The sequence below is a fragment of the Apodemus sylvaticus genome, chromosome 1 (assembly GCF_947179515.1).
Source record: "Apodemus sylvaticus chromosome 1, mApoSyl1.1, whole genome shotgun sequence".
Classification (NCBI taxonomy): domain Eukaryota; kingdom Metazoa; phylum Chordata; class Mammalia; order Rodentia; family Muridae; genus Apodemus; species Apodemus sylvaticus.
Genome location: NC_067472.1, coordinates 191,673,138 through 191,686,482, shown reverse-complemented (window position 1 = coordinate 191,686,482; position 13,345 = coordinate 191,673,138). Strand labels below are relative to the sequence as shown.

The following is a 13,345-nucleotide window of genomic DNA, read 5'->3' as shown; positions in this document are numbered from 1 at the left end:
AAGGAAAGGAGGGAGGGAGGGAGAGAGGGAGGGAAGGAGGGAGGGAGGGAGGAAGGGAGGAAGGGAGGGAGGGAGGGAGGGAGGGAGGAAGGGAGGAAGGGAGGAAGGGAGGGAGGGAGGGAGGAAGGGAGGAAGGGAGGAAGGGAGGGAGGGGGGAGGGAGGGAGGGAGGGAGGGAGGGAGGGAGGGAGGGAGGAAGGGAAGAAGGAAGGAAGGAAGGAAGGCAGAAAGGAAAAACACAAGACAGTCATTTTTGTCTAATGTCGCCTGAAGACAGGGCCTCAGAGGGGAGCCACCTGGGTCACGTGGGCTGTGCGCATTGTGAGGGGCATCCTGGCAGTGATCAACGCTGATGTGGGAAGATCGACGCTGAGAGTGGGCGCTTGCTGTTTGCTTCCCCTCAGCCCTGCACGGTCTAAGAGTGAAGAAAGCACCTGAGCACTCCCACGCACACATCACATGCCTCTCTGCTCCTGACTGTGGCTGTGCACTAAGTGACTAAGCCACTGCAAGTCTCGGCTGCCTGGACTTCCCCAAGTGCTGGGCTGTAACCCGGAACCCTGAGCCAGACAGACCCTTTCCCCGTAAGCTGCTTTTCTGCCAGGGCGTTTTATTGCAGCCACAAAAAATAAAACTATGAAAGGGGACTGACTGGCCAGGCAGCGGTGGCACACACCTTTAATCCCAGCACTTGATAGGCACAGGTGGATATCTGAGTTCTAAGCCAGCCTGGTCTACAGAGTGAGTTCCAGGACAGCCACGGCTACACAGAGAAACCCTGTCTCGGGGGGGGGGGGGGGGGGGGCGGGGGGGGGCGGGAGGGGGGAGAGAAAGAAAGAAAGGAGGGAGGGAGGGAGGGAGGGAAGGAGGGAGGGAAGGAGAGAGAGAAAGAGAAAGAAAGAAAGAAAGAAAGAAAGAAAGAAAGAAAGAAAGAAAGAAAGAAAGAAAGAAAGAAAGAAAGAAAGAGAAAGAGAGAAAGAGAGAGAAAGAAAGAAAGAAAGAGAGAAGAAGAGAAAGAAAGAAAGAAAGAAAGAAAGAAAGAAAGAAAGAAAGAAAGAAAGAAAGTAAGTAAGAAAAGAAAATGTCATCATTTATATGACCTCAAAATAATTTTTAAAAAGTAGTAGAAGGAAAAAAAATGAATGTCCCAGTCTATGGGACAGACATACACATTAATAAATTTTAAAAGAATGGAGCAAGATTACACACACACCCCAAAGTAGGTGACTCCCCATCAAGAACCCACTCTTATCCCAAGTAAACCCATCCCAGGCCTCACCCAAGTGGTTGACACCAAACTGCATCTCAAAGCCGTCCTCAGTGGTCCAGTGTGGGCACCGCATCACAGCCGCATTGTTGACCAGAATGTCTACCCGCTCCTCCTCTAGAAGACATGGGTGAGGACAGATACGTCAGGAGGGACTCCACCCCTGCCTGAAGGAAGGACAGCGTCCCTCCCACACACGTTCCTGTCTACCTGGCACACGTGAAGGTGGATCTTTGTAGAGATGACTGAGTACCACTTAGGTAAGATCACGGAATGTGCCTTGATGCAACAGAGGTGGTTGCTCTCCTCCTAAAGGAGAAGAGCCAGGCTAGAGACAGAGGGAGGGTGTCCTGTGACAAGAGCCCAAAGATGAGAGTGACGGGGACTGACTAGCTGAAGTAGGTTACTGGGGAAAGGTCTTGGAAACCACCAAAGTGTCCTGAGTTCTAGCTCCACTCTCTGCTTGCTCACTTGGTCAGCCATGATGTGAGTGGCCTCTACCTCATCTTCCCACACCCAAGGACTGAGCCTGATCCCTAGGAGTTCAACACATAACCTTGACCAGAGCTAAGACTATCACAGAGATGATCTAGATAAAGTAAGGTCTTTGGGGCTAGGGATACAGCTCAGTTGGCTCAGTGCTGTGTAGCCTGTACCAGTCTCTGGCTTCCTTCCCCAGGACATGAAACAACTCTTGTGGAAATACCTATAACCCAAGTATGGGGGGGGGGGGGGGAGGTAAGAGGATTAGAAGGTTGGAGTCATCCTATGTAGATAGGGAGTTACGGACAACCCGGGCTAGACACCTTGTTTCAAAAAAACATAATGGAGTTAGACGTGCGTGCATATTGTCCTTAGAGAGGACCCTGAACGTTTGTTCTGGCTGACATCACAAAATACTACAAGCCAAGCAACTTTAACAACAGAAACTGGGACTGGAGAGATGACTCGACAGCTAAGCCACTTGCTGCTTTTGAAGAGTACCTGGGTTCAGTTCCTAGCACCTGTACGGTAGCTGCCCTAGGTAGTTTTATGTCAACTTGACTCAAGCTACGATCATCTGAAAGGTGGAAACCTCAGCTGAGAAAATGCTTAATCTCTTATCCATGAGATAAGGCTACAGGCAAACTTGAAGGACATTTTCTTAATTAGTGATTGATAGGGGAAGGCCCAGCCCATCATGGGTGGTACCATCCTTGGGTTGGGGGTCTTGGGTTCCACAAGAAAGCAGGCCAAGTAAGTCATGAGCACCACCTCTCTATGGCCTCTGCATCAGCTCCTCCTACCTCCAGGTACCACTCTGTTTGAGCTTCCTTCAATGATGCACAGCAATGTTGAAATATAAGCCAAATAAACCCTTTCCTACCCAGATTGCTTCAGGTCATTGTGTTATGTTGCAGCGATAGAAACCCTCACTAAAACTGTGGCTCACAACTGTTCATAACTCCAGTTCTAAGGTGTGGGTTAATGGTGTGTCCCTTGTCCACTGCTCTTGGGACTCCGGCCGCTGGGAAGGCAGGATGAGGGAGTTTTGACTGCACTTTCCACTCAGAGGCCTTCTGCAGGAGACTAAACAGTCATGGCGAAGAGTGGTGATGAGTAAAACTGTACCCCACTTTCTCAGGGTGGGCCTGGGGTTAAATACCTTTTGCAGGGAGGAAAGTCTGGGAAGGGGGGTTTATTGGCTAAGTCCTCCAGGCCTTTAGGTACCTCATTAAAATGGAGATCTGTCTTGAGGCTACATGACCTGTGGTCACATTTTCTACCTGTGGAGGGCCTGGGAGTGTAGCCCTTAGGTGACTGATGGCCACAGACCTATGGAGAACTGCTGTCTCATGTCAAGGACCTGGTGTCCAGAAACGTGGCAAAACACCTACCTTTAGACCTGTGGTATCACTGGGGCTTCAAACCTAGCTCAACCAGACACTGTGCTGCCTGTCACAGATGCACACTAAGGGACCCAATTCCTTCTTCTAGTCTCCTTGTGTGCCAGACACGAATGTGGCACGCATAAATACATGCAGGTAAAACTCTCATACACATAAAGGAAAAATAAATACATCTTAGCCGGGCAGTGCTGGCATACACCTTTAATCCCAACACTCTGGAGGCAGACACAGGATCTCAGTAAATTTGAGGCCAGCCTGATCTACAGAGTGTGTTCCAGGACAGACAGAGAAACCCTGTCTTGGAAAACCTAACCCCACCCCCCAAAAAAATTGTTAAAAGAAACCAGAAATGGATGGCCAAGATGCTGAAAAGCCAGGATCAGGACCTTAGCAAGGGCTAGTCCAGCTGGGACTGAGGAAGAGAATCCACTCCAGGCCTTGGCTAGTAGATGACCAACTCCACCCATCATCTTCCCTCTGTGCACAGCCCTGTGTCCCAGTTTCCCATAATGAGGACACCAGGGATACTGACTGAGGGCCCATCCTGATGACCTCACTTCAACTTGATAAACCTCTACAAGAGCCTATCTCCAAACAAGGTCACCTTCTGAGAGCCTAAGAGTCAGAGCCTCCCACACAGAGACATACTGAATCCATACCACTTCCAAGACCTTGTCAGTGGACAAAAGGAACTGGGTGTCTTGCACCTACGAGATGTGGACCAGGGTCTTATTCCTCACTCAGTGGGTGAGTGGAATATAGGGCGCCAATGAAGAACACAAGCTCCAAGCCACGGGTGGTAGTGCAGGCTACCAGGGAAACTGAGGCAGGATTACAAGTTCAAGGCCAGCCAGGGTCATAAAGCGAAACCTTGTCTCAAGGGCTGGGGAGACGGCTCAGAGGTTAAGAGCACGTACGACTGGCTCCTGCAGAGGAGCGGGCTTCAGTTCCCAACATTCACATCAGGAGTCATAACTACCCATAACTCCAGGTCCAGGGTATGCACTGCCCTCTCCTGGTCCCTACAGGCACCTGTATCCACACATACAGACACACACCAACATGTGTAACCAAAAATAGATAGGTAATAAAGTAAGTCACTGCTGGGCCCAGTGGGAGGCCTTTTCATGCCAGCAGAGAGAGATTGCTTCTCCTTTTCATTCAGCCTGGGACCCCAGCCTCTGAGATGATACCGCCCAGTTAGTTAGGTCTTCTCATCCCAATTAACTGCATTTGGGAACTCCCTGACAGATGAGCCCAGAAGTGTATCTCCTAGGTGATTCTGGAACCTGACACCTGGACAACCAACTACCACTCATGTTCAAAGTCCCAGGTTTGATTCCTAGTTGGGGTGGGGATGGGGAAAGGGGTACAGGCACATCCTCTCTGCAACCAGGCAGACAAGAGTTCAAATCTTAGCTCTAAAGCCTGACATAGTGACTCAGCCTGTAATCCTGGCCAGCTTCTCTGGGACTCAGTTTCTTCCTTTATTAAAAAGGATGACAGAGCCGGGCGGTTGTGGCGCACGCCTGTAATCCCAGCACTCTGGGCGGCAGAGGCAGGCAGATTTCTGAGTTCAAGGCCAGCCTGGTCTACAGAGTGAGTTCCAGGACAGTTAGAGCTACACAGAGAAACCCTGTCTTGGGAGGAGGGGAGGATAACAGGGCTGAATAGATGGCTCAGTGGTTAACAGCACTGACTGTTCTTCCAGAGGTCCTGAGTTCAATTCCCAGCAACCACAGTGTAGCTCACAACCATCTATAGCGAGCCTCTTCTTTCCTGCAGGCAGATATCCAGGGAGAATGCTATATATAAAATAAACAAAATCTGAAAAAATAAAAAAAGGATAATAGTACCTGCCTGGTAGAACCATGTAATTACTAGTCAATCAACAAGTATCTTCTAAGCACCTGTTATTGGACACTGGAAATACAGGGTGGACAGGCGAGTTGAGGTCACAGCCTTCCTGAAACGGACATTACAGCAAGACTGAAAACCAAACACACTCAAGAGAGAGCTCTCCTACTTCATCAGTAAGTTCTGACCATAGGAGGTTTCTCAGGCTAATAAGTGGATTTATTTTTAAAAAATAAAAAGAAACTCTCTTGAACTAGAGATGGCTTGATGGCTGAGAGAACATACTAATCTTGCAGAAGACAACTGAGGTGGGAAAAGCGCTTGCTGCCAAGCCTGACTTCCTGAGTTCGAGCCCCAGAGCCCAAATGATGGAAGCAAAGAACCAACCAACCCCTCTGACCTCCACACATACACACACTCCGAGCACGCGTGCGCATGCGTATACACACACGCGCGTGCGCGCGCGCGTGCACACACACAAGGCCCATATATCTGAGCACTCTCCGGCTGGTGCCCCTGTCTCAGGAGCTCACAGACTCTTTGGTACCATGGCCCTGCTAGCTGAAGTGCGTCACTAAAGGCAGGCCTTGAACATGGTACACGCTTCTGGTTCCCCAGACCTTTCCGCTTCCATATCTACCAAGCCGTCCAGAAGAGCAAGCTATGCTAAAAGCCCCCACTACACCAAAGTGCTCTGACCAGAGCTATCAGCCATGTCTCCCCACGACGTGACAGACTGTTATCTCCTAAACTGTGAGGCGAAATAAACCCCTCCACTCTGATATTTCTGTCAGGTATTTTGTCAAGGTGATAAGTTAATTAATGCATACATGTTTGCTTTATAAATGCTTTAAAATAGCCACAGAAGAGTACACAAGAGGCTAGGGCCACTGGCCCGCCTTAATGACCCTGCTGCTGATCCGGGCAGCCTGAGCTGCGCAGACCCACGTGAGAACTGACCGTTCCTGCAAACTGTACTCTGATCTTCATGTGTGTGCTGGGGCACATCTGCACCCACAAATGCTAGATGGATGATAGATAGATAGATAGATAGATACCTAGATAGTTATATAGATACATAGATATATAGATAGATAGATACGTAGATACACACACATACATGATAGATGATAGATACATATATACATACATACATGATAGATACACAGATACACAGATGATAGACAATAGATACATACATGATCGATAGACAGACAGACAGATATATACATACATACATAGATACACAGATGATAGAAAATACACACATGATAGATATAGATAGATACATAGATACACAAATGATAATACATACATACATAGATACATATATATAGATAGATGATACATACATACATACATGATAGATAGATGCACAGATATACAGATGATAAATACATACATGAAAGATACAAACATACATACAAACATTGACAGATGGATACATGGACGATGGTTGGTGATAGAGAGAGAGACAGACAGACAGACAGACAGATAGATAATTACAATAAATATACCTTAAACGTTAACAGCTGGCTGGAGCGATGGCTCAGAGGTTAAGAGCACCGGCAGCTCTTGCAGAGGACCTGAGTTTGATTCTCAGCTCCCACATGGGAGCCCATGTCCCATTCACAGTCGCCCATAACCCCAGGTCCAAAGGCCCTCTTTTGGCTTCTGCAAGCACCATATGCGTGTGCTGCACATACATGCAGGTAATAAAAATACCTATGGTCATATTTTTCTTTTCTTTTTTCTTTTCTTTTTTTTTTATTTTTTATTTTTTTTTTGGTCTCTGTGTAGCCTTGGGTGTCCTAGAACTCACACTGTAAACCAGGCTGCCCCCAAACTTAAAGAAATTCCCCTGCCTCTGCCTCCCAAGTGCAGGGGTGATTAAAGGCGTGCACCACCACTGCCCACCACACATAAATAATTTTAATAAATCAATTACAATAAGGAAGCCAGCATGCTGAAGACACTTTGCACTTTCTGACAGTGGCTTCAGGATGGAGCTATGGCCCTATTCAAAACACTGACACGTGACAGTTTTGACATCCACTAAAAGGTAAGTCACCCCTCATTGTGACAGAAATACAGAATTTGCCAGGCGAACCCTGTGATTATCCAAGGGCACTCACGAGAAAGCCCCGGGCACTGCCGTCCAGAAGCACACGTGTGACCTGACAGACAGAGCACTTCTGACTCATCACCGTCCTCAGAACCGCCAGAAAGCCTGGGAGCAAAGATGAGTTGCTGTCCCGCCCCTCTCCATCACCCTGCGACCTCAGAGCAGATTCTGAAACAAGGGCAGCCTCACCCGGCTGCCAGCCTTGCGAATATATATACAGCCTTGCTATACAGCAGCACTGTGCCCCACTCCCCAAGCCGACTCTCCGCCCTCCGTCTGGCTCCTGTTTCCCACACTGCAGATGCTGTGTTTGTAATCACTGTCACACATCCCCACCGCTTGGTCCATCCGTCATCCTGCACCGTCAGGATCTACTCTGAGATGAACTCCCCAAAGGCTGTCATGGGACTAAGCGAGAATGGAGCTCAGGAGTAAAGCATTTGCCTAGAGTCTCCCCGTGAGGGCTGGGGGCAGGACCCAGCAAAGCAGCTGCCTAAAATCCCAGACTGATGGGCTGGGGGCGTGGCTTAATGGTAGAGTGCTTGCCTAGAATTAACTAGTAAAGGGCTGAGGGTGTGGTTCAGCAGTAGTCTTTAAACCTGGCATTCACAAGGTCCTAGGTTCTATTCCTAACACAGGGGGGAGTGGAACAAGAAGCTATGTTAGTTGGCATGGTAGTGCACACTTGTAATCTCAGTTCTCAGGAGTCTGTGGCAGGAGGATTTTTGAGTTTGAGGGCAGTTTAGATAATACATAAGATCCTGTTTCAAAATAAAAGAAACAAACAAACAGAAAACAGCTTTTAAAGAAGCATGTTGAACTCCTGACCCAGGGAGATGCTGTGTGTCACATGATGAGTTAAGATGGGGAAAGGCGCCTGGCAGTGGTGGCGCACGCCTGTAATACCAGCACTCTGGGAGGCAGAGGCAGAGGCAGGCAGATTTCGGAGTTCGAGGCCAGCCTGGTCTACAAAGTGAGTTCCAGGACAGCCAGGACTACACAGAGAAACCAAAACCAAAATCCAAAAAAACCAAAACAACAACAACAACCAAAAAAGATGAAGAAAGGGCCAGGTGTGATGCTGTGCACCTTTTAATCCTGGCACTCAAGAGACAAGGGCAGGTGGATCTGTGAGGTCCAGGTCAGCCAGAGCTACACAGTAAGACCCAGTCTCAAAAAAATAAATAAATAAAAATTCCAATCTTTTTTTTTTTAAAGGTGGTAAGGGGAAGTATAACGGTATCCGCCTTTAAGCTCAGCTTGGCACGTGAGAGGCAGAGGCAGGTAGATCTAGATGAGGGACTACACAGTGGGATTGTGGTTTTTCTCTCAAAGAAAAAAAAAGGTGCCCAGCTTGGGGCTCAGTGAGTAAAGGTTTTTTATCACCAAGCCTTCTGACCTTATGTTCTGACCTTATGCTTGGGACCCATGGAAAGTAGATTAGATAGAGGATATCTATCCTCTGACTCCTACACATAAGCCACAGCATGCCTGCGTGCCCACAAACACACACACAACAAATGTGTACATACATATAAATGTGTGCATATACACATATACAGTAATTTCTACATATAAATTTACACACCACACACACACACACATAAAATAAATGTGGTAAGAATGGATGGGATGGAACATTATATATGTCCACATAGCTGGGCCACAGGATGCCCAGATGCTTGATCAAACATTACCAAATTTTTTGAATGATATTAATATTTACACCAACAAACTGCGAAGCAGCCAGCCTCCCTAAGGTGAGTGGGCCTCATCCAATCTTCAGAAGGCCTGACCACAACAAAAGTGACCCTCTGCAGAGCGGAGAGAATTCTTCCCGCCAAAGGCCTTCAAGCTTGGACGTCAACTCTCTTCTCACTTCAAACTCAAACCAGTCTGGAGCCTGAAACCTCTGGACAGGAACCACACGTACCGGATCTCCTGGGTCTCCAGGTTGTGAGCAATGGCCCTGGGTCTTGTCAGCTCTACACCTGTGTGAGCGAATTCCTTGTAGTGTGTGTGTGTGTGTGTGTGTGTATGTGTGTGTGTGTGTGTCTATAGACATATTCATTTATAAATACATACACACATACACACTCACACACATACATACATACATACAAATCTTTAAGATAAAATAATATTACCATGACCAAGAGAACTTACAAAAAGTTTACTGGAGGCTTACAGTTTCAGAGTGTTCGTGTCCGTGACCATCAAAGTGGGGAGTATGGCAGCAGACAGACAGGCATGGGGCGGGGCCAAGAGCTGAGAGCTTCTATCTGATCCATACACATGAGACAGAGAAAGCTAACTGAGTATGGTGTGGGCTTCTGAAACCTCAAAGTCCACTCTCAATGACACTCCAGCAAGGCCACACCTCCAAATCCTTCTCAAACAGTTCCATCAACTAGGGACCAAGCATTCGGATATATGAGCCTCTGTAGGTAATTCTCACTCAAACCACCACCCCCTCCTACTCTGAGGAAGTGCCAACAACCCACAAGCCAGACCATGATGGACTCTCACAAGCAGGCACAGCTGATCTTAGGAAGCCAACAGAAAAACAGGGGGCAGCTGCATTTAGCCTGCAGACCCTGTCGGCCAGCCTCTGCTCCAGAGCTTGCAGGCTTTAGGTACTCAGAGGCTAGCCTGACACTACAGACCTTGGCTGGAAAAGGTCTCTTGCCTACCTTTAATGATCTTCCTCGCAAACTCCCGGATGGACTTGAGGGAAGCCAAGTCTAGGTGTTCAGCCCGTACACGGGAATTCAAGGTCTCCCCACGGATGTCCTTTGCTGCCGCCTCGCACTTCTCCATGTCACGGCAGGCTAGAATGACGTTGCCTCCTGGAACAGGAAAAGAGCATACACTTAGCCTACACAGCTATCCAACAGAAATAAAAGCATGCACCCACCTTAAACCTGTACGTAAGTGTTCTTAGTAACATATTCAATGACCAAAAGATGGACAGTCAATTATTACCAGGCTCGGGGAATGTAGGCCTGAAATGGCAGTGAATCTAGAGGCTGAGGCAAGAGGGCTATAAGTTCAAGACCTGCCTGGGCAAGTTGGTAAGAACCTGTATCCAAAAGGTCAAAACAGGGCTGAGGATGTAATTCGGCAATAGAGCACCTCCCTAGAATTCCCCCAGTGAAGAACTGAGGGTGTGGCTCAGTGGTAAAGCCCTTCCTAGAATCCCCCAGGGAGGGGCTGGGGGCGTGGCTGAGTGGTAGAGCCCCTGCCTAGAACCCCCCCAGTGAGGGGCTGGGGGCGCGGCTCAGTAGTAAATCACCTGCCTAGCAAACACGAGGCCCTGGATTCAATTCCCAACACACACACATACACACACACACACACACACACACAAATGTCCACCCACTAATCAATACATAAATCAACTGCAGTCTATCCATGCAATAACATACTATTTGGTCATAAATGCAGTAAAGCACTGACGTATGACAAGGTGAATGGTCCTTGGAACTCTACACTCAGTGAGTCAGACACAAAATTCATACACACTGCCATGTATATGTGATGTCCAGAACAGGTAAATCCATAAAGAGAAAAGACACAGGTTTCATGGAGCTAGGGGACTTGGGGGAGGGGAGGCGCCATGAAAATATCCTAAGGCATGTGGGAAAATGGAAACACTTGAAGGATGTATGGGAATGTGCTACTGTTATTCTGAGAAATGCCACAGGGGCTATCCTCTCTCCTCCACAAGCGTGTACACACATACGCACGTGTACACGTATACGCATGTGTGCACCCACCTCCCCCTATACACATAGAGCAAACATGTCAAGATATACAAATACTGAGGCTGGCAATTGCCTCAATAGGTCATGGCCCTTACTGCTAAGTCTGAGAACCAGGGTTCAACGCCAGGACCTATATAGTAGGAGAAAACCAGCTTCCATAGTTGTCCTCTGAAACACACACACACATGTACACACATGTGTGTTCAAACCCCACTCCACCCCAACATACACAATCTACATAATAAAACTAGTTTTGGTTTTGGTTTTGTTTAAGAATTTGACTACTCTAATTAGCAAAATTATGTAGTAGTCTTTTTTGTGTCTGCCTTTTTCATTTAGCACAATGTCCCGTAGAGTTATCATGCAGGAGCATGTCTGAGCTCCTTTCCTTTTGAAAGCATAGTAATATTCCACTGTGTGGGTAAGCCATACTCTGTTTATTCGTCTACAGATCAATGCCTGGAGTGCTTCTGCCCTTGAGGTATTTTAAACATGGCTGCCACACACAACAGTGCACACGTAAGTCTTCTAAACCCCAGAGCAGGTTACCTCTTTTAGCCAGCTCCAAAGCAGTTTGTTTCCCGATGCCCGTGTTGGCTCCTGTCACAATAACAGTCTTCCCAGGTATGGTGGCCTTGCTGGGACAAGCCCCTCCAGCGACATAGTCCCTGAAGGTGAGAAACATAACAGTGAGCTCTGTCTGCCTCGAGCCTGGATTTATGAACTGGGGCAAACCACTCTTGTAAGCTCACAGTCATCACCAAAGCACCAAAACCACTCGAGTCCTTGTCACGGCCCCAGAAAAGGATCATACATTGGGACATCTCCAAGAGGTAACAACCATTTATTTATACTCTTATAACAACAAAGACTGTAGCCAGAAGTGGGGGTACACACTTGTGAGCCCAGTACTCAGGAGGAGATGGCAGGAATACCAGGAATTTAAGGTTATCCTCAACTACAGAGCAAGCTCAAGGCCAGCCTAGGCTACATGTTACCTTGTCTATCGACAGATGGCTAGACAGATGCAGGACGGGCAGACAGACAGAATGCATGAAGTTGGAAGGTGCATGTGTCAGAGGGGCCCGAGGGAGTTGGAGAACAACAGAAGGACGTGGATATGTATACATCATGAAGCTGGTGAGATGTCTCAGCAGTAAGAGCACTGTTGCTCTTACAAAGGACCCAGGATCAGCTCCCAGCACCCGACATGGCGACTCACAGTAACTCCAGTTCCACAGGATCTAACATCCTCTTTTAATCTCCGAAAGCATAGCATATGCATACATGCAGGGGGAAAAAAAAAACTCATGTAAGCTGTTAGTGGTCACACATACACACACACACACACACACACACACACACACGTCCTTGGTCCCAGCACTCAGGAGGCAGAGGCAGGTAAAAAACTCATGTAAGCTGTTAGCGGTCACACACGCACACACGTCCTTGGTCCCAGCACTCAGGAGGCAGAGGCAGGTGGATCTCGGTGAATTCAAAATCAGCCTAGTCTATATAACAAGTTCCGGGACAGCCAAGGCTTCATAGTGAGACCCAGTCTGAAAAACGCAAGGAAGGAAAGAAGGACCGGGGAGGAGAGGAAAGGGAAAAAAGGAGGGAAGGGGAGGCAAACAGGCCGGGCGCAGAGGCAAGGATAGAGGAGAAAAAGTAGAGTGGTCCTGGGATAAAAGGTGCACAAGATCTATGCTCCACCCCTTCTCCCTAGGTGACCTTGGAGAGGTGACCCGCCCTCCTCTTCCGGGAAAGGCCGTACTAGTGGGTGGGCTGGGAGGCTTGGCTCCGAGGACTTGGACAAGGGATCCTTCGCAGGACGTGTTCAGCATTCCCCTGCCGCAGGCATACCACCAAGCGCGCAGAGACGCGCAGACTCACTTGAGCAGCACGGTGCCGCCGATCACCGTGCCCACTACGGACACCGGCAGCAGAAAGCGGTTCATCCCAGGCTGGGGAACAGGTCGTCGGTGGATCTGCACTCCAGGCCACTCTGCGGATGAACCCGCTGCCCAGGAACCCACATGCGCTCGAGCAGCGTGAAAGTGGAAGGAAGCACCGGCGACCAGAAACCCGGCTTTGGGGCGTGGCCAGACGTAGGGGAGGGGCTTTAGGCCCACGGCGCACTTAATGCTGGGAAATGTAGTTTCTGGAAATGGGGCGAGGCCGAGGTTGACAGGTGTGTGAGCTACCAGATCAAATGTCAGTCACACTCAACCAGTCCAAAGGCGTCCTGAAGTTGGGCTTAAAAAGAAAGAAAGGGAAAGAAAAAGAAATAAATAAAATAGTAGCCAGTAGCACGTGTTTAATCCCAGCATTACAGAGATGGGGGCAGGCAAATCCATAAGTTTGAGGCCAGCCTGGTCTACAGAGGGAGTTCTGGGACAGCCAGGTCCATGCAGAAAAATACTATTTGGGAGGAAGAAAAT

The 13,345-nt window shown here is 48.4% G+C and overlaps 1 protein-coding gene across 4 annotated transcripts in view; it reads right to left on the bottom strand.

Annotated features, from left to right (window-relative positions):
• The window catches only part of Rdh13 (retinol dehydrogenase 13), a 70,466-nt gene extending 57,494 nt beyond the window's left edge, over positions 1 to 12,972 (bottom strand). For all 4 annotated transcript variants that reach the window (XR_007975354.1, XR_007975355.1, XR_007975356.1 and 1 more), the window contains exons 1-4: positions 12,798 to 12,972; positions 11,454 to 11,572; positions 9,831 to 9,986; positions 1,279 to 1,383 (exon numbers count right to left, since the gene is read on the bottom strand). Coding sequence is in view for 1 of the 4 variants with exons in the window: in XM_052170202.1 (XP_052026162.1) it covers positions 1,279 to 1,383; positions 9,831 to 9,986; positions 11,454 to 11,572; positions 12,798 to 12,862 (445 nt within the window). In the remaining 3 variants the exon portion in view is untranslated. The remainder of the gene's footprint in view (positions 1 to 1,278; positions 1,384 to 9,830; positions 9,987 to 11,453; positions 11,573 to 12,797) is intronic.
• Between the last annotated feature and the right edge of the window lie 373 nt (positions 12,973 to 13,345).